Source organism: Phalangium opilio, unplaced genomic scaffold (assembly GCF_054372755.1).
Source record: "Phalangium opilio isolate 3A_F unplaced genomic scaffold, DU_Popi_V2 ptg000039l_1, whole genome shotgun sequence".
Classification (NCBI taxonomy): domain Eukaryota; kingdom Metazoa; phylum Arthropoda; class Arachnida; order Opiliones; family Phalangiidae; genus Phalangium; species Phalangium opilio.
Window position 1 is genome coordinate 2,686,891 of NW_028324162.1, and position 25,907 is coordinate 2,712,797.

Consider the following 25,907-nt stretch of genomic DNA (forward strand, 5'->3'; position numbering starts at 1 on the left):
TTGAGTTCTTCTAATTTCGGTGCGATTTGTAAAAGGAAAAATCAAAAATGGACACAAGTCGGAATTAACAACATAGTCAATCCTAAAGACATTGGGCACTTGAATGCTATCAAGTATGGCAAACAGTACGAAAGTATTGCCAAAAACAAATACCTGGAAACGATGCACAGTATTGGTCATAACGTAACAGTACATGACTCAGGATACATTGTTGATCCGACAAAACCATGGCTAGGAACTTTACCTGATGGATTAGTCCATGATCCAAAGGAACCAACCTCTTCTGCGCTGTTAGAAATTAAATGTCCCTGGTCCAAACGGGATAAAAAACCCACCGAAGCACTGGGTGATGATGATAGAATAAAAATGGTTGATCAAAGACCTCTTTTAAATGAAAATGATAACCATTTCTACCAAATTATGGGCCAAATGGCGCTATCAGGGCTGAAATGGTGTCACTACGTAACATATTTCCCAGAAGGCTTGATAATTGTGAGAGTGTCATTCAATCAGGAAAAGTGGGACCATATGCAATCAGCTTTAAAAGCTTTTTTTACATATATGCCACCAAAATTAGGTAAAAATTACAAGACAGACAATGTGATAAAAATGTGATCAGGATTTAAAAGTTCATATACTCTTAAGTACCTACTACCTTCCTTATGATAATAGACACCATACCCACAGTGGTTTTAAAAATAAAGTCTGTTTTATTAAAGTTTCTCGTAGCTTTATTTAAAATAAAATAAAATATTAGATAGTTATAATCTTTACAAAGAAGTATCTAAATTAATAATGGGAATCTCAGTTCTACTTGAATCGGTGTCACTTGATCATCCAGCCAGTTCATCTTCAAGGGATTCGTTTTCAGGTTCTAGAATTTCTTCTTGAAAATTATCAATTTCCTCTTGAAAATCATGTTTTTCTTCTTGAAAATCATCAATATCATCACTAATGTTGGTTAAATTACTTTGTTCATTTTGAGAGTCATTTTCAGTATTGCTTATTAAAGGTGTTTGGAAGTTCGACAAAAGCACAATCACTGTCCAGAGTTGATTAATCACGGGAGCTAGAGTTAAGGGAATTGGACGAACGACTATATGAAAGCCTCTTACTCTTGCTATTCGTCGTTCCACATGGATTCGGAGGGCTGCAATTTTCTGTGACTTTTCCAGTTCCTCTTTGGTGAATTGTCCCTTCTCACCAAGGAAAGGTGGTATATTCAGTCGAACACCTTTTTTATTTAGCATCTCTTGAATCAAAAATCCCTTATCTGCCATAACACTGTCATTAGGGGAGAAATTTAATTTCAGAAAACCACTTTGCCTAGTTATTTCCTGGTCAGAGATGGATCCAGTGAAAAACTGCGAGACAAATGTCACGTAACCATTGGGACTAATACCAATAAGTCCTTTGAATGTGTTTGTGGATTTATAGTTAGAATAAGATGCTGACTGTAGAACTAATGACTTTGATGTTTGGCATTTCAATTCAGTTGCGTCAATTATGACGCGAGTACTGGGATCATCTTCTTTAAATTCTTCTGGCATAGTTGCATCTATTTGCTCTCGTGTTGGCCATATATTTATTTTTCCAAGGCGAACAAACATGAAATTAATCCAGGATATACAGTAATTGGACGCTGTGCTTGGCGAAATGCTAAAGCGGTCTGCTAAGTCTTTTAGAAAGAGCCCTAATCGGAGCCGCATCAAGACTAGTAGAAATTGATCCTTAACATATAGTTTTCGGGGGCGGCCTACAGGCGAAGGTCTTTGCACAATCTTACCACCATTCCAAAAGTTGATTTTTTCCCCATTAGGTCCTGGATTTAGACGATTATATAAAGCGACCAGTTTATAATTGTTAGGGATGCCAGTGTAGAATAATAGGTCATCATCGTTATATTTTATTCTATCTAGACTGGGTTTCATCGTATTGCAGAGGCTCTCAGCGATAACAGCTCGCCTCTTTGCTTCAAATAATTTCTTCTTGACAGTCTTAAGTTGGGAATCTTGGATATTTATTTTATGCTCTTGAATTGAAAGTTTACGTTTCAGTTTTGCAATCACAATTTCTAATTCTTTAATTTTGTTTGAGCATTCACAATAGCCTAGTGAGTGTGTAATAGACTCCTCTGTAAAAGCAACGACCGTCACCAAATCTGTTACAGTATCTTTGATGATCGCTTCTTTATCTTCCTTTTCATCATCGTTATTGACACTTTGTTCATAAGAGTCATCTATGTCAGTTTGTCTATTGAAGTTCCAATGAAACACCGAAGGCACAGCCCCCACTTTCAAAATCTTCCTGCCGCTAGCAAGACCTTGCCGATAATCGGAAGGTTTAAAATGCTTTGAACAGACAAAATGTTTTCTACCGGGTTGTAAATATAGTCACGGCGACGGATTCGCTTCAACCAAAGAATTCTCATCACTTTCCTGCTTTGTGATGGAACTTTATGAAGCGAGACCTGAAAACATTTTAATTTTTAAGGATTTATATTTATAATTGTTTATTCGGCGAATATCGAAATTATAGTTACATTATTGGAAGACGCTCTTTGAGTGAAATACAGAACACAAGACACTTTGCCTGGGAGGCTCATATTTTTGACAGAGGCTTAACAAATAACAACTTCAATTAAAATTTAAACAGGTATTAACAGAGGTGGATTAGGGGAAGTTACGAAAGAGGCCGAATTTCTGGATGGGCAAATGCTTTATAAAAGCGATGGGGGAACATAGAGCTACTCTTTATTTCTAAGCCCCCCAAAAATGAGAGAGAACTCGCGAGGATAGCAGGGTAACGATATCGCCACCTAACGGATTGAAAATAGCGTCTGCTTTAGTGTATGATGTACAAGGCTTACTCAGTCAAGAGTCGTTTATAGTTTGAAATGGAACAATCGTCGGGACGCGCGGACTTTCCCATTATTAAGAAGTTGATAGAACAATCAAAAAAATGATCTCAGCTATTTTGTGACTTCCTCTGAAACTAGAGTAGCGTTGGTGGCCCATTTTTTAAGTTCCAAAGCAGGGTAAATACCTTTCCGTTTAACATCCGATTTCTTTGGTGGTATTGTGGCGGGGTTTATTAAAGCCAAGCACTGGGTTGAAACTGATTTAAAGCGCGGCAAAGGCTTAGCTATCTTTTCCGATTTTTCGCTACTTTTTGTCGGTTTTTATCTATGTTACAACCTACAGACTTATTTCTCATATTTTGTTTGACCATTAAATAAAAATTACATTGAGTTGATACTTCTTCATAGCTTTTAGAGCTGTTAATACAGTAATAGGTCGCGAAGAGTTTTCAAGCTTAACTTCGGAGGCCATTTTCTCAATTTCCCGTGTTACTTCTCTTAACATCCACCAGGTAGAGACCTTAATCTTACTCCGTTGATAGAGGGGAGGAATTTTAACCCACCCAGCCGTTCCTCTTCCTCTCTCTCGTAAATAAAATGCCCCCACAGTGAGCCCTATGGCTCGTTCATAACTTCCCCTAATCCACCTCTGGTATTAAGGGTATTTTTTATCTTTACATATAATATTTACCGTATATTATCAATGTATACGTTTGAAACCACAAACAAAAGAGAAAAATCGTTTTAATGTACTATATCACACGAACGCGTCGTCACTTAAATATATCACGATGGACAAGTTACTACAGATTTAAACTTTTTTGGTGCAAACTTGAAAATTTGTTAAGCCAGCAACAATTAAAACTATGTCCGTCAAGGTGCTTACAAGTTAGTGAGCAACGACACGAAATCCCTTCAAAATAATTAATTTCATGATAAAATGTTTTTGGAAAATGTAATTGTTCTTGAAAAAGCGTGGATATGTAATTTTTTCAATTAATTTAGAGGGAATGGATCGATTAACAGTAAAATCATTTGATTGAATTTAATATTGATTAAGGATTAAATGGATAAAAATAACTAAAACAATCGCAATATCTGAACTTCAGTCAAATGATAAACCTCACACATATCGTTTGTTTTTTCGGCCTTGGTCCAAACCAAGACGTTTTTTATAATATCTGTCACTTCAGTCTTATTGTAATTAAAATTTGAATAATTTTATTTTTGCTTTACCGTCATACATTTGGGGTTGATCTATTTCTAATTGCTTAAAGAAGTACTTAAGTATCGTTAATTACATTTAATTTGTATTCAAAAACATTGATTTCGATAAGCAAATAATGTTGTACTTTATTGATGAAAGAAGTTTAAAAACGACGGTATTTGAAATATGGAACAAAATTATTTGTTTCGTACACTGTATACATATACAGTGTTGTCGAGATCCAGGGCCGGAAATAAGAAAAATTTCTTATGGGACATGTGTCCAGTGACCCCCCTGTTTGACTGGAAAATTTATAGGACATTGTCCACTGGAGTGTGCAAAAATAGTGTGGCTTCTCCATAGTCAAGCTATCAAAACTTCAGAAAATTTATTGGTCAAACTGTCCAGTGACCCCCTGAGTTTTTAAAAAAGTTATGGGACATTTTAAAATTTTATTGGACAATGTCCAGTGTCCTGTGCTTATTTCCGGCCCTGGTCGAGATCAGACCAACAGCTTCCTATATGTAAAACCCCCAATACCCTTACAAAAAAGTTTAAGGAATTTAGGTAACTTTCTGGTAACAAATAGGTAACAATTAGGTAACCGTGGATTTTTACAGAAACTTTTAGGTAACTGAAGTCAACACAAATTGTTACCCATTTTTCGGCTAACTATGAGATAACAAACAGGAAACCAAATTTTACTATGGGTAAAAGAGAGCCACTTTTAGGCAACAACTTGTTGACCTTCATACCGAAGGTCGAAATGAGGAAACTAAAGTCACAATATGTTTTGTAATTTTCATGGGCCGAAAACAGCAAACTATGAGGACACAAGTTGTTTATTACTTTTCATTGGTCAAAAACCGAGACAGGGTTCATACAACTTTTGGAAAACAAATTTCCCTGAGATTTCCAGGTTTTTCCCCACATACTTCCCTGAATTACGAGCCTCCAAAGTTTAGTGTAATGCTATTCCTATGGAGGGGGTTGTTTGTTTAAGTTTTGCTCAATTACTCGGCCCCTGTTTGTCGTAGCCCTAAGTTTTTAGTATTATTGGATGGGGGACAAATGGGACTATAACATACTCAAAGGACAGAGTTAGGAGCCTCCAAAGTTTATATATAAAATCATAAGTGGTTTAGCTTAACGAGTGAGAGAGGGTGGGTTAGCTAAACGAGTGAGAGATGGTGGGTTAGCTAAACGAGTGAGAGATGGTGGGTTAGCTAAACGAGTGAGAGAGGGTGGGTTAGCTAACGAGTGAGAGAGGGTGGGTTAGCTAAACGAGTGAGAGAGGGTGGGTTAGCTAAACGAGTGAGAGAGGGTGGGTTAGCTAAACGAGAAAGAGAGGGTGGGCTAGCTAAACGAGAAAGAGAGGGTGGGTTAGCTAAACGAGAAAGAGAGGGTGGGTTAGCTAAACGAGTGAGAGAGGGTGGGTTAGCTAAACGAGTGAGAGAGGGTGGGTTAGCTAAACGAGTGAGAGAGGGTGGGTTAGCTAAACGAGTGAGAGAGGGTGGGTTAGCTAAACGAGTGAGAGAGGGTGGGTTAGCTAAACGAGTGAGAGAGGGTGGGTTAGCTAAACGAGTGAGAGAGGGTGGGTTAGCTAAACGAGTGAGAGAGGGTGGGTTAGCTAAACGAGTGAGAGAGGGTGGGCTAGCTAAACGAGTGAGAGAGGGTGGGTTAGCTAAACGAGTGAGAGAGGGTGGGTTAGCTAAACGAGTGAGAGAGGGTGGGTTAGCTAAACGAGTGAAAGGGTGGGTTAGCCAAACGAGAGAGCCCTGTTTTTCGTAGCCCTAGCTTTTAATATAGGGTGGATGGGGACAAATTGGACTATAACATACTCAAAGGACATCTCCGTATCTCGAATATAACCAGAGTTATGAGCCTCCAAAGTATAGTGTAATGTTAATCCTATGAAGGGTATGTTCACTAACATTTTGCTTAATTACTTGGCCCCTGTTTGACGCAAATTTCGCTGAATTTTCCCCGAGGTTTTTTTCAACTATTTATTCCCCTGATTTTTCCAGGTTTTCCCGGTTTTCCAGGTTTGTATGAACCCTGCGAGAACTCTGTGGCACAATTTGTTTACTTAATTGATTTTAAAAACTATCAGTAAACTTTTGAGCTAGCTGACTCGTCTACTTTTTGAGGGAACCGAAAGACAAAATCAAGATTAAACATATTTCCGTATCTTATTTAATTAAAAAATTGCCGAACCCTGTCACCTAACATGCAAACTAACGCATTGCACCGTGTTCTAAGGCTAATTACGCAGACGAGGTATCAAAACCTAAGGCTAATTACGCAGACGAGGTATCAAAACATAAGGCTAATTACGCAGACGAGGTAGGCCTAGTTACCCAAAAGATAACTAGTGGGTAATATCTTGAAAACCAGATTTAAACAAATGTTACCAATAGGAAACTTGTAGGTAACTCTCATTTAAAAAGTTCGGTAACTTTCAGTCAACATGGCGAAAATATGTTAGCTAACGGTTCGGTACGTGTTACGCAGCAGTTTAGCGAACATGACCTTCGAAAAAGTATAGCATAAAATGGGCAACAATTAGGTAACGTTTGAGGAACTATTTGTGACCTAAATTTTTGTAAGGGTATTGCCAACGGGAGATGTCATACTAAATTATATAGGGTGTAAATAAATGTTTAGAATTCATGTTTCATTGTATGGCTGAATGCAACAAAATATATTAAAGCGCAGTCCTACGATTAGTCTTAGTCTCTTAGAACCTGGGTCTCAAATTGCAACCTCTAAACTGTTTGGTAAACAACTCAACGTAAATATTCAAAGTGTCTACCATTGTGGTTGAGGCACTCTTCCAGAGGATTGTCCGTGTCTTGCATTACATTTGCAACCACTAAATTCATGAGTCCGTTGGAATTTATTATAACAGCGTACCAACCTCCGTAATTTTAAGTTGTAAAGCTAGGTGTTTCTTTAATTTGGGAATGGGTTAGTGATCACTTGAATGTGTAGTGAAATCATTTCTAAGAGAGTCAGCAACGTAATGCCCTTGATTCTGACTGATAATACTTAGTAATGGACGTTTAGTTATTGAGTTAATTATGTTTTAGACATAAAATTTGTTTAGTCTCTGACATAGCTGCAAATTATCTCCCAACGGTTTCTGAAGTATCCCTTTTTCTTTTCGTAGTTTCAATCTTGTCGACAAGATAACTAAAATGCTAGCCGAATCCCAAAAAACCTTAAGCGACACATGGGCCAAGATTGGGTTATGTGAAAAGGACCAAATGGTTAGACTGCAAAACGTCTTCAAATATCACCAAGACCTGCAACGTCAAATGGTAAACGAGGAGAAAAATCTGCGTGCTCGAATGGAAACCTTCGTTAAAGAGTTAGAAACCAAGTACCACAATCTCTGCCAAGAATTAATAGTGTTCCCGTTCTACGATTTTAACGACATGGGAAACATGGGACTCCTACAACAGGAGTTCCATTTGAAAGGAAGAGTCGAAAGGCTTTTGAAGGAAAAGTACCAACGTATGGAGCAGCTAACCAGTTTGCTCAAGGATGAACGAGAACTCAGCCAGCTTCTTGGCATGCCTCCAATTGATAATGGAACAGCCAGAACTGGAGACGAGGATCTCGATGAGGCCAAAGTTCCATCCAAAGAACAATTGAATGAAAAAAAAACAACTTATCCTGATGTTACAAGAAGAAATGGTAAAAACATTTTTATGAACTCGAGGTATTCAATGATAAGTTCCATACTTTCTATCATTGTATTCGTTGATTATACTCTACCAGAATATCTTCTATGATTAAATGACAAAATCCAAAAGTTAATGTCGCCATCTAGTATTTAACAAATTTCTTTTTTTATTGCATCGGCCTCATCCCTGAAGCCGTTGCAGACGATGACGGAGGGCTGAGCACCCTGGTCCACTTTGGGACTATGTTCAGCCCGCCGCCATCTAAGCCCCTCTTCCTTTCTTATTCTATCCTTAAGAAACCCCCGTTCTAAAAATCAAACCGAGGCGAAAAGGAACGCCGGTTTGTTTCATATAGTTTAGTTCGCCTTTTTGTTTCTGCGGATCAGTTCGTTTTGTTCCCGAACAGTTAGTTCGTTTTGTGATTCTCACGGGACCAGGCACGGGTCCATTTCGGTTAAAGTATTTTTGAACGAAATAAATTGTATTCCGCGTGTATGGCGATTCCAATTTTGGATCTCGATTAATTTTTGACAGTTAAATTATTTCGACATAATAAAGAATTATTCAAAGATCAACCACAAGGTATGTTTATTTTTTTTTAAAAGCAAATTCCCTTATGGGACGATAGTGACGGTTTTGAGTTAGGACTACACAACTCCCCTCGCTATTGTACACAAGGAACTTGTAGCGCGAACCCCTCCAACGACCGGCCGATAATTCTTTTTCCGAGGGGGAACCGTTACAAATGGTGCCGTGCCCGTCTTTCTAAGCCTCGGTCTCTTTTTTTCCGTCGGGGTGGTCGGGCCCGATTCGCGAGTTAGCTACAGGTTGATACACGTTTAGACAGAACGCCGCCATGATGGGATCTTCCTTCTCGAACATTCGAGGCGAATTTCCGATTTTATTTTTAGCAGATTGAGTTATAAAAATTATTTCTATCATTAATTTAAAGTGAACATAATTATTTTTGACTTATCTTGCGGTAAGTAAATTTCCGGGATAAATATTTTGAATTAAAGTGTTTCCTATATTAAATGAACACTCCCGAATCGTGCCACAATTTAAAATTATACCGTAAAAGACAAGATACAGAATCCTACTCAGCTTCGGACAATAATTCGGAATCCTCAGAGTCAACCTTACAGTTCGCTAAGCCTAACCTCGCGGTCGCGAATATTATACGCCCCCCTAGATTGAGCGATTTAAATGTGGCATATGCCCAAAACCAAGGTGACGATTCCCCGTGGGACGATAATCTGGATTTAACCCCATACTGCAATACGCAGGAACAAGGAACTGGACATGAGAATAATTTAGCCCTATATGAAAGTATGAGTCAAAGTTATTACCCCCAGGGGAATAACCTCGTTAGAAATAGACACAAGGGGAGTACCCCAGATTTAGTTGCGTTAAGTGGGATAACGAGACCCAGTCTACTCAAACCAGACCCATCCAAACAAACGGAAGAGGTTAAATTAAATGCATACGCCAGGGCAAAGCATACTCTGAATAGTTTGGTTTCCTCAAAACAAAATATACCACAAGCCACGTCAAATGCATATATTTCGCCAGTCACAGTAACTACTATTGCCCCCAGTGGGTCATTTCCACGTGGAAGTTCGGTCACATATACAAATGCCCCTAGTAGGCCAAATAGACCCAATCCAATAAACCCTGGACAAACCCAGAACCCTACGGGACATATTCCACAGGGCATTCCCCAGTCCCCTCCTAGAGGACAACCTCAAGGTACACAAGGTACTAGTCAGCCCCAAGGGACATCAAACCCTCATCCCCAGAGTAGTCCAAATACTGGAGGTGCCCAGCAGGCAGCCTTCCTAGCGTCAGTCCTACAATCCTTTTCAAACCTGGCAGTATCAAACCAGGGTAACGTAAAGGGTTTAGAACCCGCTGAGAGATTAGGTTTTTACGGTAGAAAACACGAAAGTGTCCCCGAGTTTCTTAAACAATTCGAAGAATACGCGAACTTCTATAAACTAAGTGACGAAGATAAGATGCTTTTCAGGCCCCTCCTGTTAAGGGACAACGCCCTCTATTGGTATCGTTCCCTCCCCCAAGGAGTAGATTGGGCAGAATTTAAGAGACGAATGAAGCATCATTATAGAGTTAAGGATGAGGGAGCTAAGGCCCGAATAGCTTTACATAATAGACGACAAGGACAAAATGAATCCATCGACGAGTTCTTTGGCTATTTCGTGAGGGTAAATCAGAATTTACATCCCCCAATACCGGAAGATGAACTACTCATAATAATGAAACAAAATTTAAGAATGGAGTATAAGGGTTTACTAATGGTTCTACCAGCGCAAACGTTATCCGAATTGCACGATGTATGCCTACAGATAGAACAAACTTTTGAGTTAGATCAACCCCTCTCATCCCAAGACAACCCAAATTCTGTCACACAACAACAGCCACCTATGCAACAGGCCTTGAGATATATAGCACCCAAAACTAAAGTAAACCCTCAGTACTCGGGTGTACAAAGAACAGCTTTCCCTACAACTGGTTATTCCCAGAATGGGACGAATCAAGGGTACATCCCGAATATGGGAACTCATACTAACAGGGACATCCCGCATGGGAACACTAACACCCCCCATCAGGAGGGATATTACAACCCTCCCCCTGTCTAAAATGATCCCCAAAACTATCCGAATCAAAATTATCGAGCTCCTTTCCCGAGGCCCAGTCCCCAACCAAGGCAAAACCACCTTGCGTCAAGACCTCGACGAAGAAGAAGCCTACCCCGAGATTTTCCTCAGAAAACTAGGGTCTTTGAGAGAAGGAATCTTGAAGTTGAGCCTCGAGAGAAGCAACCTCAACAAAATGAAATCCAACTCGTCCCAAGACGTCTACAGAATCAAGTCCAGGAGAACCAAGATCCTCCGAGAGTCACTCAGGACGACCGACCAGTCACTTGTTTCAACTGCGGTGGCTTACGTCATTATGCCAGTGAATGTCCGTCACCAAGGGTGGAGAGAAAAGAGGTCCGTTTCCGGGAAACGCCAACCGGGGGGGAATCCCAGAGGACGTCTCCCTCCCGCCAACCAAAAGTCCCACAGGAAGAAAACCGAATTGTGGCAAGACAATTGGCCACAATTCGACGAAGAAGAAGACCCCGCAAAAGAAGTCCACACCTAATAAACATTAACTTTGAACATACAACCCTACAAACTAGAATAGATAATGGTGCAGAAGTTTCCATGATAAGTTTAGACCAATGGCGGGCCATACAAAGATTTCGAGGAGATGTCAGATTAGAACCGAACTCGGAAAAATCAGAGTGTATAGTAATGGGAAATGGACAATACTCTTTCACTAAAGGCTATACCGTATTAGAATTTGACATTAAACAAGATATAACGAGGAGGTTTAGTCAAGAGTTCCACATCGTCCCTTCACTTCTCTGCGATGCAATCATAGGCCAAGATTTTCTAGAAGACTGGAAAACCATTATCGATTTTGGAAATTTAACTTGTAGCATTGATGGACTATTATTGAAACTCGTAGACGTATCAGAAGATAAGCTTCCTCCCTCACCTCAAATGGTTTCTAATTTCAACGAAGCAGTTGAATCAACCTCTTTCTCATATAAGCAGAAGAGAGAGTTGAAAGAACTCCTTTTCCGATTCCCGGAACTTTTAGTGACAAGTTAGGAAGAACCAGCTTAGTGGTCCACGAAATACACATCGGAAATGTTAAGCCGATACACAAGAGACCATATCGAGTTAGTGATGCCAAGAAAAAAATCATTGAACAAAGCATCTACTACATGCTTAAGGATGGGATCATCAAGCCATCTAGGTCTCCATGGGCTACACCAGTGGTGATCCTAGAGCAAGACGACGGGTCCGGTACCGGCAAGAAAAAATACCGTTTCTGCATAGATGTCAGAGAATTAAATTCCATCACAGCAAAGGATCCCTATCCGATTCCAAGAATCGATGAAACCCTCAGTAAATTGGGAAAACCCAAATACATCACCGCATTGGATTTGAAATCAGAATACTAGCAAGTTGAAATGGAACCAGGAAGTGCGCCAAAGACAGCTTTCATAACGCATGCGGGCCAATACGAATTCAACGTATTACCTTTCGGACTTTGCAACGCGCCAAGTACCTTTCAACGGCTCATGGACGAAGTCTTCAGAGATGGAGAAAAATTCGCTATTGTCGTGTACCTCGACGACATTCTTATTGCCTCCGAGACATGGAAAGAGGAGAAGAACGCTCTGGAGTATGTAATGAATAAGCTAAAGAATGCTGGCTTAACTCTTCAGCTGAAGAAATGCCGCTTCGCCCAATCGGAAGCAGTCGTCCTCGGACATGTAATCAACGAAACCGGAATTTACATAGACCCTTCCAAGGTTGACGCAATCAAGAAATATCCTCAGCCAAAGACACTGAGACAACTCCAACCATTCCTTGGAATGGCCGGATGGCATCATAGGTTCATACCTCATTATTCAAAGATAGCCACTCCACTCAATAAATTGAAGAAGAAAGGCGTTAAGTTCACATGGGGTCCTGATCAAGAGGAATCTTTCCAGAAGATAAAAGAAGCCATCTGCAGTTCACCACCATTGGCCGCGTATACACTCTAAAAAATAAGCGTGCTTTTGGCATTCAAAAATGATAGTGACCTTTCAATTTTGAACAAGCAACTATTGACGCGTTCACATTTAACCAGAGACATTCAATTTAGAACAAGGAGTGTTTTAGGCGTTCAAAACCAACCATGAACATTCATTTTTGAACAATCTACCGTCATAGCGATCAAAACTTGACTCTAGCAATTATTTTTGAACAGCTTATATATTACCATTCAAAAATGAATCCTATCCTATTCAATTTTGAATAACTGCCTTGCGTTAATGAAGCGTTCAGATATGGTCGTTTTTGCGTTCCTATAGGATTGTATTAGTATATGTATTAGTATTAGTATTAGTATTAAAACAAGAGCGTTTTCAGCGTTCAAATAAGAACTTTTTGACTTTCAAACGAGATTGTTTTTGACGTTCAAACGTGTGCATTATGCGCGTTCAAACGAATGCAATATGGCCATTCAAACGAACGCAATATGAACATTCAAACGAATGCGATATGGGCATTCAAAAGAGTGCGATATGGGCATTCAAAAGAGTGCGATATGGGCATTCAAAAGAGTGCGATATGGGCATTCAAAAGAGTGCGACATGGGCATTCAAAGAGTGCGATATGGGAATTCAAAAGAGTGCGATATGGGAATTCAAAAGAGTGCGATAAGGGAATTCAAAAGAGTGCGATATGCGCGTTCAAATGAAAGTGTTTTTGGCTTAAAAACAACACTAAGAAAAAAAGCGTTTCATTGGTATTCAAAAGTGAACGAAATTTTTCAATCACAAAAGGTGTGCAAAAACAACTTAATTCTGCCCTAAAATTACTTGCTCCGCTGCTTTAAGTTTGTACTACAAACATAGCTTTCATTAAATATACAATAACTTCTCAACAATTTACTATAACTTGCTTATTTACCGTGGATTAAATATTTATTTGTCTGTATAAACATCATTATACAATAATATCAAAGGAAATGTTACGGATTATTGCCTATTTCACCTTTCCCTTACATGGGCCTTTCATTAAATCCAGACTTTCTTCATATAACTAAATTATTATTTAACACAACGGGTATAGTTTATGTGTTTCAAATTCACCCACAAGCTCCAAACACATTAAATTTCTTCCGTATCAGTGCGTATATTAAATATAGTATGCCCTACCATAAGGCATTCAGCGATGAAATTTGAAATCAAATTTCTCTATTCAACGCTGTAACTGTCAAATTTCAATGCTTCATCAAACGCTTGTCCACCATGTATTATTAAATGGTGAATTACTCGATTTTGAACTTAAGCAATTGAATATGAACGCTTGATCAAACTCTCCGATGTTGCTCAATAATGAATGCGTAAATATACATTATTAAACGTTTAACCACTCTCCTCCCTGGTTTAACTTTGCAATTAAATTTGAGCGGTTTCGTGCTTAAATTTACACGATATACTAACCTCTTTCGCACCGTTCAAATATGAATGCGTGAGAGTTTAATTTTGATTAATAGGGTTCTGTTCAAATTTGAACGCAAAGAAGTTATTCAAATTTGAACGCAAAGAAATTGTTCAAATTTGAACGTTAAAGCGTACCACCACAGTGTCGGGGCTATGCACGCCTAAGTATTCAAATATGAACCTCACTTTTTTACAGTGTAAACCCGATGCGCCGAGCATATTAACAACAGATGCGTCAGACGCGATGTTCTCTCAAGTTCAAGATGGAATCGAAGTCCCGATAGCATATGCCAGCCGAAATCTCCGAAATGCGGAAGCAAAATACAGTACTTCCGAAAAAGTATGTCTAGCGATCTATTGGGCCATTGGAAATTTCCGCTCTTACCTGGAAAGTAAATTTTTTACAGTCGTAACAGATCACAAGGCATTACAGTGGCTATTTGGACTCAAAGAACCAAACTCAAAACTTGTCAGATGGGCAATGTATCTACAGACGTTCGATTTCAAGGTTCAACATAAAAAGGGAGTCGAAAACGTTGTAGCCGACGCTCTCTCGCGAGCTCCAATAGGACTGTTCGCCATGTCGGTAGCCTCCACCATGGAAGAAGACAATCAGATCACGTCATCGGAAGAATCGACCGCACCATCGGATCATTCCCACGTCGCGTACATTTTACCACCTTACCCTCACGCAAATTTTCATATCTTCGATCGCGATGACATCATTACCGCTCAAGGAGAAGATCCAGTTATTCGCGCAATCCTTGAACAATTTCGACAAGATAATCCTCCAGACAACGCAGACTACGAGATGGTAAACAACCTCGTGTACCGAAAAGCGTCAGGAGTTCGTCCAGCGAGGATTTATCTACCACAATCTCTCAGAAAAGAAGCTATGAGACTCTTACATGATCATCCTCTCTCTGACCATAGAGGAAAATACAAGACAAGAGAAAAAGTAGGACACAGATACTGGTGGCCCGATCTCGACAAGGACGTCAGACAATATGTCAAGGAGTGCGTCCTTTGCCAACAGTATAAGATCAGTAACCGTAGAACTCCTGGCCTTATGATATCTACCATTCCAACTGGACCCTTTGACAAAATAAGAGTCGATATCATGGGAACCTTTCCAATCAGCCGAAGAGGATATTGATTTCTCCTAGTCTTTCCTCCTCCTTTCTTATCCTTTAACCCCTGTTCTAAAATCAAACCGAGGCGAAAAGGAACGCCGGTTTTGTTTCTACGGGACAGTTCATTTTTGATTCCCGAACAGTTAGTTCGCTTTTGTTTCTCACGGGACCAGGCACGGGTCCATACTCGGTTTAAAGTATTTTCGAAAACGAAATAAATTGTACTCCGCGTAATACCGCGATTTACAAACTTGGATCTGGTTAATTTAGAAGTTAAAAAGAAATCGAATCAATAAAAATTTACTCAAAGAGCAACACAAGGTATGTTTATTTTCCTTTGGATTAAATTCCCTTACGGGACGATAGTGACGGTTTTGAGTTAGGCCTACACAACACCCCTCGCTATTGTACACAAGGGACTTGTGCGCGACCCCTCCTACGACCGGCCGATAGTTCTTTTTCGAGGGGGAACCGTTACAGTCTTCATTCTTAAGTCTGAAACCAAAACGACACCAAGAAGAGAATCTCAAATGAAGGCATTTGAGAAACAAGTTGGGAAAACCAAAATATTACCTCTCCGTGTCGAGAAGATTATATAAACTTAAGTATCCAATGAAAACTTCGACCTTTTTGCCCTCATTCTTTCCCGCGCTTTGCGCTTTCGCATTTCATCCTTACTCTCAACATTATCTTCTTCCATTTTACATACAAAAATCAAATACTCACAAAAAGAAGCGGAAAAAACCTGCTGGCTCTTTACAACCACTTAATTTGACTTAATATCCAATTTCCAACAACAATAATATACCGGTAGTTTAATTGACAACCTACTAGCATCGAAATTCTCATTAAGAATGGCTCCCGCGGATAAAAAAGGGCAATTTTCAACTAGGTGGGCGTTATCTCGTTAGATTTGAAAAATATCATTTGTCTTTTTTACCAATGCCTAACCGTTTGGATTTTTAAAAGCAATCTTAGCACCAAAAAATATTTTTTGATACAAAATAAATGTTTTATATTCTTATTAAGAATAAAACAAGAGGATAAAAAAGGTCTGTCCTCTCGTAATTTTTTAAGTTTTTATCATGATTACTCTATACAACAGTAACAAGGAGTATTAACCCATTAGTGGAAGCAGAATTTTTTTCCCGAAACAATCTCGCTTATGTTTATCCTCTCTAGACTTCGCTAAAAACGTATTACTCCTACGTAAAATATTAATAGACAGGCAAGGATTCATACCATTAAAGAAGGAGCGCAATATTATCCATATTTTCATTTCATATACAGAGAAAAGAAATTATTATGTTTCTGAGAGGAGTTTCCCATTTGGTTGTTGTTTTGAAAAGTATATCGAAATGCACGGGCCTTGATAGATATAGGAGGCAATGATGGAAATATATCGCATGCACGGACCTTGGTAGATATAGGAGGCGATGATAATCTCTCTCTTTGCACGAGAGGTTTATCTTTAATATTTAAATAAATATAATTATTTTTAATTATTTTAATCTTCAATTATTAACATTAATAATAGTTAAATCGTTTAAAATAAAGTTATACCTATTACCATCTCAAACTTTGCTAATAATGACGTTTAAAGTGAAGGGTACCCCTCTTGCCCGCTTTCCTCAAATTTTGGGGTATATATACGATTCGTTTCCATTATAATAGCAAGGAAAAAGCGCAATTGCGAAAACCTTTGGTGTTGATCCCACCTTAGGGAGGCTAGACGTTTCTCGTAACCCTAGCTGATCGCCGCGTATATCCTAAAACCAAACGATGATAATGGAGTAGAAGCCAATGATACAGATTGGTGTATATGTGGAATAGACGGAAGACAAGTGGATGGTGGTGTTAGAAGAGAGTGTAAGTGCAGACTGGTGTCAATGTGGGATTGACAAAGAACAGAAGCTGGTGGTGATTAGAAGCCAGTAAGAACAGACTGGTGTCCGTGTGGGATGGACGAAGACCAAAAGATGGTGGTGATTAGAAGCCAGTAAGAACAGACTGGTGTCCGTGTGGGATGGACAAAGACCAGAAGATGGTGGTGTGAGAACTCAAGTAGAGGAGCCATTTCCGTGACTGTGAAAGCAGTTCGGAAATGGCGAACACGTTTGCTCCGATTCGCAAACTGCGAACGCGGTCACGTGGGTGTAACAACGGACAGACACACACACAAAGACATGCATGTCGATTTTAGAACCTCTCCGTGACATACGTCACTCGGAGAGGTAAAAATGGAAAGCATTTGTTGTGGGCCCATATCAAAGAAATGTTCAAAAAAGATACTTCGTCGTCTCTACGGCTTTGTCCAAAATTGACTCTTGATCATATTGAACTTGGATCTTTCAACGTCATGCGTGTAAAGTTGGCTACACAAATACTAAGCGCAACTGCAGCTGGAGCTGTTGAAAAATTGATTGGGGATGAAGCTTCAGAAACGGTCAAATTCCAACGCTTATTCAACAGGTTTTTTGACATGCTGAACTCTAGAAATGTAGCTCAGGGGAAACGAACTACAAATCCAGATTTGAGCCCTTTACATCTATTGATGACTGGCGTTTTAAGGTAATAATAAGGGAATAAATTTGACAAAGCTGTTTGAATTTGTCCCTAATTATCCTTTTTTAATAGTGGCTTGAAGACGACTTTTTAGGCTATTTGAACGATTGGAGAGATGAAGCTGAGAAAGCTGATGTTTTGCCCGAAGCCAAAAAGAAAATGCATCTTAGTAGAGAAACGTTGGATGGAATTTACACAACCGGTAAAGCATCATTATATACAACTTAATAACTGGAATTTAATGTTAGACAAATAATTCTAGTGCACTCGGTGATTGGAGCAACCGAATATCTATTGAGCAAAGGAGCGCCATTTGTTTTAACTGGAGTCTTCAACCAAGATCCCCTATGTACAAAAATGACCAGAAAACCCAACCTTTCTAATAACAATAAGGTCAAGGGTCAAATTATAAAACCAACCATGACAACAAACACGAGAAAAAACTCAAATACTCTATGTAAATAATGTTTGTTAAAATAGGGCCTTCACGGGTCAACTTTAGAAATTTAGCAGATCATGGCTCCATGAAAAATAAACCCCTTTCAATAGTAAAAAAAGCTGGCCCTGCCCCATCCTTTGAATAAAACCAGTACACTCCTTTCCCAAAAACTTCCATCCAAGCCCCAGAAAACCCACAGCGTCACTGACCGCTATAGATAGCATGGCCTTTGAAAGGGCATGCTAATAACCTCTCGAATTTGGGGGAAAGAAGTAAAAATTCTCTCGAACCTTTTTCAATATACAATAAAATCGAATCACAATCTTGTAGCAACCTTTAGAGAGAGGACCAAACTTCTCAGAATAAAAATTAGTTAAACCAAGAAAACTTGTACTTTTCTTCACAAACAAAACTTAGAATTTCAACTTAAAGAAATTACCTTCAACAAAAATAAAACTTAGTTAAATAGATTAACAACTATAAATTGGATTTTTCAGTCGGTTCAGTTTATAAGTAGTAGCTCTCCCAACCTGGTTAAAATTAGTAGCCAGCCTTAGTAAGAAACTTTATGGTGCCTCCGGAAACCCGGGAAAAACCTTGGATATTTAGAAAAACCGCGCGCAAGAACTGTCGGTACGTAAAACTTTAAAAAACTCAAAAACTCAACTATGGATGAACTTCAAAAACAAAGTGGATTGGCGGGTGCCTTAACAACGGCGCAATTAGATTTAGTAAAATTAAAAACAATTAGAACAAAAGCTAGAAGTGCGGTAACGCGAATACAAAACTCATTAAAAGCGCTATTAGCCGATAATAATACGGCTTTAGAAGATCTGGAAGATCAACTCGCTCTTTATAAACAAAAAGAAGAAACGCTACAAGATTTAAATAGCAAAATAATAGACTTAATCCCAGGAAGGGACCAAACCACCATCGACGCCGAATTAGAAAAAGTAGAAAATATACAAGACGAAATCACCCTACTAAAATCAAAGGTGAATAGAAAAATTCAACAAATTCAAACGGCATCTTCAAGAGCCAACTCGGTCAGTGGATCAAACACCTCGACCATCTATACCCCATCAAACCCAACAGTAACACCAAATGGAGTTGGGCAACAGAACAACGCAGCTACCAGAAACAACGGACCGATCATCGGATTACAATCGTCAGCGGCTGCTAACACAAATTATCCAGCAAACATCATAGCGAACCCTCCACCAAACACCAACTTTAGGACGGCCTCAAAACTACCAGCGTTGGAGATCAGCAAATTCTCCGGCGACTTCATGCAGTGGCAAGGATTCTGGAGCCGATTTGAACTAGCCGTAAGCAATGAAAATTTATCTCCCGTTGAAAAACTTAGTCAATTAGAATCACATTTGTCGGGAGAGGCTAAAGAATCATTAAGAGGCCTACACGCGTCAGACGCGAGTTATGACGAAGCGGTAAAAATTTTGAAAAATAGATATGATAAGTTAGATATGGTTAAACACACTCATATGCAAGTGTTATTAAATTTAGAGCCAGTGCATGACGCCAATAACATTAAGGCTTTACGCCAATTATATGACACGTGTGAAGTCAATACGTCACTTAGTGGATATTCAGTATGTCCAGCTATCATTAAATGTTTACCCAATGAAATTAGACTGTCCTACAGTTTAGCCCGAAAAAATGACGGGGACTGGAATATAGAAAAATTAATGGAATTTTTAAAAGATCAAGTAGAGGGAAGGGAAACATCCGCCATCCTCGGTATGAATGCCAAAGAAAAATCAAAACCAAAACAGTTCAAACCGTCTAACGATAGTCAAAATTTAGCCACAGCCACTGCGCTCCAAACAACCGTTAATTATAAACCAAATCAGGGTCAAACTAGGGGTTCATACTATTGTATCTTTTGCGAAGTGGACAACCACTCGAGCTCAAATTGTTACAAGTTTAGCTTAGAAGAAAAAAGAAAATTGATCCAAGATCAAGAAAGGTGCTATATTTGCATTAAAAGGGGACATTCCTCTAAGGAATGCCACTCGCGATATAGAACGTGTAAAATTTGTGATGGAAGGCATAATGCAGCAGTTTGCTATAAAAATAATTGCAACCAAAAATTAGAGGGAAAACCTAGAGAATCCCACAAAGAAAAGGGAAAGGATGAAAGGGGGGTCACAACCTTAACAGTTACGTCCCCTCATTTAGATATGGGCTCAGTTTTACTCCAAACGGCTAAAGCCACGGCCCAGCACCCCGAAAAAATAGGAAAGGAATTAGGGGTTAGAATATTATTAGATGGAGGCGCGCAGGCCACCTTTATTAGAGAGGAGGTTGCGCAACAATTAGATTTGCCAATAGTAGGGGAACAAACAGTTACAGTCTATAACTTTGCCAATAAAACCCCTAGCGTAGAGAAAAGAAAAGTTGTGAAATTAAACGTACAAAGCGCGGTAGATCCGTGTAAAAAATTAGAAATTACTGCCGTGGTTCTACCATACTTGTGTGAAGCCATAGCCACCACCGAATTTGAACAAGTGGAAAATTTAATGAATAAAAAGGGGTTAAAATTATGCGATCCCCCGAGTCAAGCGAAATTAGGCGAGACAAACATTGAAATATTGGTAGGTGGGGACTTCTACTGGGAGTTCGTCACTGGTAACGTGGAAAGATTCACAAAAAATTTGGTTTGTTTAGAAACAAATTTAGGATGGGTCATACAAGGTCCAACAAACAAACCTCAAGTTGAGCTAAACAACAATGTTGTAAGGGTAGGATTCGTTAACGTAGGAAGACCTCGCCCATCGGAAATGATGAAATCGCTTTGGGAATTAGAAGCCCTGGGTATTGACGGGAATCCCCAACAAGAACCCTTAGAATCAGATGTTATGAAACATTTTAGAGAAACAGCAGAAATTAAAGAGGGCAGATATAGCGTCAAATTTCCTTGGCGTGTAGAAAAGGAGGTACTACCCAACAACTTAGCAGTAGCTACTCAAAGAATGAAACCTTTAATTAAGAAGTTTAAATTAGAACCAGAATTGTACTCGGATTACAAAAAAGTGATCGAGGAACAATTAGAGCAAGGAGTAGTAGAGAGGGTGCCCCATCCAGAATTAACGCAAAATAAAATAGGGACATACTATATGCCCCATCAACCAGTTTTGAAAAAAGATCGTCTTACGACCAAATTACGCGTTGTTTATGACGCGTCTTCCCACGAAAAAGGTGAACCATCATTAAATGATTGTCTCAGTAGCGGAGCTAATTTAAACCCTGATCTTTTGTTATTGCTACTCAGATTTAGAAAACACCCTATAGCAATAACAGCCGACATTGAGAAGGCTTTTTTGCAGGTGGCAATAGCGGAAGATCAGCGGGACTCTGTTAGGTTTTTATGGGTTAGCGAAAAGGACGGCAAAATAAACGAAAACAAATTTGAAACGCTTAGGATGACTAGGGTGCCATTCGGTGTAACATCTAGCCCCTTCTTGTTAGCAGGAACGATTAAAATCCACATAGAAAAATATAAAGATGAAAAACCCCAAGCGGTAGAAGTTTTAGACAATGACCTTTATGTCGATGACTTAACCAGCGGCGAAGATAGCGTAAAAGGGGCGTTCCAGCTTTCTAAACAAATAGCGGAAATAGTTAGAGATGCTAACATGAAACTTAGGAAATGGCAGTCTAACTCAAATGAACTTAGAGACCTATGGAAAAGCGAAAATATGTCGGGGGACAATTATAAATTATTATTCGAAGGTCAAGCTGAATCAGAAAAACAAAAGGTTCTAGGCTTAGTATGGGATCCCAAAACTGACACATTCTCATTTGATTTAACAAACCTATTAGAAACTCTAAAAAACGTAAAGGAAACCAAAAGAAACGTCCTTAGCATGGTCGCTCAAATATTTGATCCCATGGGGATTTTGTCACCGTTTACCATTAGAGCCAAAATCTTGCTTCAACAGTTATGGGTAAAAAATGTAGCCTGGGATCAAACAATAGAAGGTGAAGATGGAAAAATATTTAGAAACTGGTATGGGGAAATGCCCGATGTTAGAAAAATTTCGATAGACCGGTGCTATTTTAAGGGACCCAGAAAGAATATTTCAAATGTGTCACTGCATTGTTTTTGCGATGCAAGTTTAAAGGCTTATAGTGCAGTGATATACTTGCGTTACGTAATAAATACCACAGAAGTTAGGGTATCGCTGGTAAACTCTAAGGCAAGGGTGGCCCCGTTGAAGGAGATTAGTTTACCCAGGCTAGAATTAATGGGTTGCGCAATAGGCGCGAGGTTAGTAGACTTCACTAAAGAAGCCTTTAAGCAAGATGAGTTAGACATATTCATGTGGACGGATTCAATGATAGCTCTAAATTGGGTTAGAAGTGACAAAGACATTTGGAAACCCTTCGTTTCCAATAGGGTAAAAGAAATACAGAAATTATCTGACCCAAAATGTTGGAACCATTGTCCAGGTGAACAAAACCCAGCGGACTTACCCACCAGGGGGTCTAAGATAAACGAACTAGTGAATGGCAAAACCTGGTCGGAAGGTCCCACCTGGCTCAAGGGGGAAAAATCAAATTGGCCCTTAGTTAAATCTCCATTAGAATTAAATACAGATTTAGACGAAATAGAATGCGAAAAAAGAAAAACCGTGTTAGTAATTAGATGCGAAGACAGTCATAGTATAACCAACTTGATAGACCTTAAAAACTACAGTTCTATCTACAAGCCTTTGCGGATTACGGCTTACATATTTAGATTTGTGAATAAATGTAAGAAAATCCAGATTAATGAGGGACCTATTCAAGCCAACGAGCTCGCAAGAGCGGAATTGGAATGGATAAAGGCCACTCAAAACATTGACTTTAGTGAGGAAATAGAAGCTATAAGAACAGGGAATAAAATTAATAACTCGTCAAAAATAGCAACACTCAGAGCAATATTAGATGACCAAGGGATTTTACGAGTAGGCGGCAGGCTTGAAGAGTCTAGTGTAAGTTACGCTATTAAACATCCTGTAATATTAGAAAAGTCCAATACATTATCAAATTTACTTATGAAAAGAAGTCACGAAGAAGTATGCCACTCTGGTGTACAAGATACTATAACTCAAGCACGCGAGAGATATTGGATCATAAAAGGTAGACAATTAGCAAAGAGTATAGTGGGTGGGTGTTTGATTTGCAAGAGACACTTGGCAGTAGCGGGAGACGCTCCCATGGCCAACCTACCTAAAGAAAGAATAGAAGAAACCCCTTGTTTCCAAACCCTCTGCGTAGATTTCGCGGGGCCCTTATTTGTAAAAATCGACGGAAAAACAGAAAAGAGCTACATTTGTCTTTTCACGTGTGCAGTGTCACGCGCAGTGCACTTGGAGTTAGTGGCTTCCCTGTCCACCCACGAATTTTTGTTAGCCTTCTCGAGAATGGTCTCTAGAAGAGGCATTCCTCATATTGTCTATAGTGACAACGGGAAGACCTTTAAAAAGGCGGACAAAGACTTAAAAGAAATTTGGAAAGTTATTAGAGACCCCGATGTCTTGAACTATTTTGTCAAAAAAGGTGTAGAATGGCGTTTTATAACGGAGAGAGCGGCATGGCATGGGGGTTACTGGGAAAGATTAGTAAGGTCAACCAAAACAACATTAAGAAAAATTTTAGGTAAAGCCGCGTTAACATTTACTGAAATGGAAACAATGTTAATAGAAACAGAAGCGGTCATAAATGCAAGACCTATAACTTATGTTTTTAATGACGTTGGGGAACCCAGTCCCCTGACACCATCACACCTACTATTGGGTAAACGCGTGACGTGTCTACCCCCTCTGAAAATCAAAGAACAAAAAATACCAGCCTCAAGAGAGGACTATACTAAAAGGCAAAAATATAGGTTAGCGTTAAACGAAAGACTTTGGAAGAGATGGAGAGTAGAGTATTTACTCGAATTAAGATCGGCTCACCATAGCTTGTTAGATAAGAATAGAAAAGCAATTAAAGTGGGAGATGTAGTTCTCATCCACGAGGATATGGTCAAAAAACACATGTGGAATTTGGGCCTAATTAAAGAGGTCATAATAGGTAGAGACGGAAAGATAAGGTCATGTGTGTTAAAAACAAGTAAAGGCAATGAAATTCGTAGGCCTGTTCAATTGCTCTACTCTCTAGAAGTCAATGATCATAATGATGTAACTTAGTGCATGTATAAATTTGTATATATTTTTTGTGTAATTTGTATTTTTTGTTTAATCTCAAAACTTGTGAAATTTTGTATTTTTGTATTTTTTAATTTTTCAAAATTGTGTAACTATTGGTATCATTCAATTTAATTCATTCAAATGTTAGATATTATGTGATTTAAGCTAGAATTGTTGTAAAAATATTTTGAATTGTGTAATAATTAAGAATTATGTTAAAATCTGGAAAGACTACGTCTTTCGGTGGGGAGTGTACAAAAATGACCAGAAAACCCAACCTTTCTAATAACAATAAGGTCAAGGGTCAAATTATAAAACCAACCATGACAACAAACACGAGAAAAAACTCAAATACTCTATGTAAATAATGTTTGTTAAAATAGGGCCTTCACGGGTCAACTTTAGAAATTTAGCAGATCATGGCTCCATGAAAAATAAACCCCTTTCAATAGTAAAAAAAGCTGGCCCTGCCCCATCCTTTGAATAAAACCAGTACACTCCTTTCCCAAAAACTTCCATCCAAGCCCCAGAAAACCCACAGCGTCACTGACCGCTATAGATAGCATGGCCTTTGAAAGGGCATGCTAATAACCTCTCGAATTTGGGGGAAAGAAGTAAAAATTCTCTCGAACCTTTTTCAATATACAATAAAATCGAATCACAATCTTGTAGCAACCTTTAGAGAGAGGACCAAACTTCTCAGAATAAAAATTAGTTAAACCAAGAAAACTTGTACTTTTCTTCACAAACAAAACTTAGAATTTCAACTTAAAGAAATTACCTTCAACAAAAATAAAACTTAGTTAAATAGATTAACAACTATAAATTGGATTTTTCAGTCGGTTCAGTTTATAAGTAGTAGCTCTCCCAACCTGGTTAAAATTAGTAGCCAGCCTTAGTAAGAAACTTTACCCTAGAAGCATATTTTGGTATGCAACGCCGTTCTAGTGGCTGCAACCAAAACCCAGATCTCTCTAATATAGGCTTCAATGAACGAAAGTTTAAAATAATGCAACCTTTAATTAACGTATCTAAAAAAGGAAATACAACTAAATATCAAACATAAACTCAACTGCTCAGTTTATTTTCTATTAAAATAAGGTTTCATTTAAAGTTTGTTTCACTAATTTCTTATCACAGTTATAATCTGTTTCACTAATTTCTTATCACAGTTATAATCTGTTTCACTAATTTCTTATCACAGTTATAATCTGTTTCACTAATTTTAATCACAGTTATAATCTGTTTCACTAATGTTTATCACAGTTATAATCTGTTTCGCTAATTTTTATCACAGTTATAATCTACAAGTAAAATTAACTTCGTTCAGACTTGCAGTAGCATGTCACTTTGCATGTACACAAAGAACTTTCTTTCAACAATCTTCTCAAGCTCTTTTTCTTTGCTAAAGCTTTATGATTAGCTTCGTTAAATTTTATTTGTGTATAGTTTCTCAAAGCTGATGCCCGGCAATTAATAAATGTATCAAAAACGAGTGACATTGCTCTTTCTCTATGCTCTAAGTTTTTGCTTCCCCATTCTATATTCCATTGATTTATTACATTAGTTTCCTTAAGCCTCGCAATCACCATTTCTTTGCGTGTTTTATTTTGACCCACCAACTGTTCAATTTTGTTTACGTTTTCATAAAATGGTTTTGTAAATTGATCTAACATTTTGAATAGTTTAAATCCTTCAATGGTTAGGGAAAGAAGCCCACCTTTACTTATTAAGTCTGTCC

At 38.7% G+C, this 25,907-nt stretch overlaps 3 protein-coding genes across 3 annotated transcripts; 2 read left to right on the plus strand and 1 right to left on the minus strand.

The window, feature by feature from the left end:
* Positions 1 to 833: 833 nt before the first annotated feature.
* Positions 834 to 1,610, minus strand: LOC149681250 (uncharacterized). Its single transcript, XM_089834494.1, has one exon. It carries the CDS (start codon positions 1,608 to 1,610, stop codon positions 834 to 836), a length of 777 nt encoding a protein of 258 aa, XP_089690620.1.
* Positions 1,611 to 7,267: 5,657 nt separating this feature from the next.
* LOC149681251 (protein regulator of cytokinesis 1-like) lies at positions 7,268 to 7,867 on the plus strand. Its single transcript, XM_089834495.1, has one exon. It carries the CDS (start codon positions 7,268 to 7,270, stop codon positions 7,865 to 7,867), a length of 600 nt encoding a protein of 199 aa, XP_089690621.1.
* Positions 7,868 to 18,637: 10,770 nt separating this feature from the next.
* LOC149681252 (uncharacterized) lies at positions 18,638 to 24,166 on the plus strand. The gene has a single exon (XM_089834496.1). The coding sequence runs from the start codon at positions 18,638 to 18,640 to the stop codon at positions 24,164 to 24,166; it is 5,529 nt and encodes a 1,842-aa protein (XP_089690622.1).
* Positions 24,167 to 25,907: the final 1,741 nt, after the last annotated feature.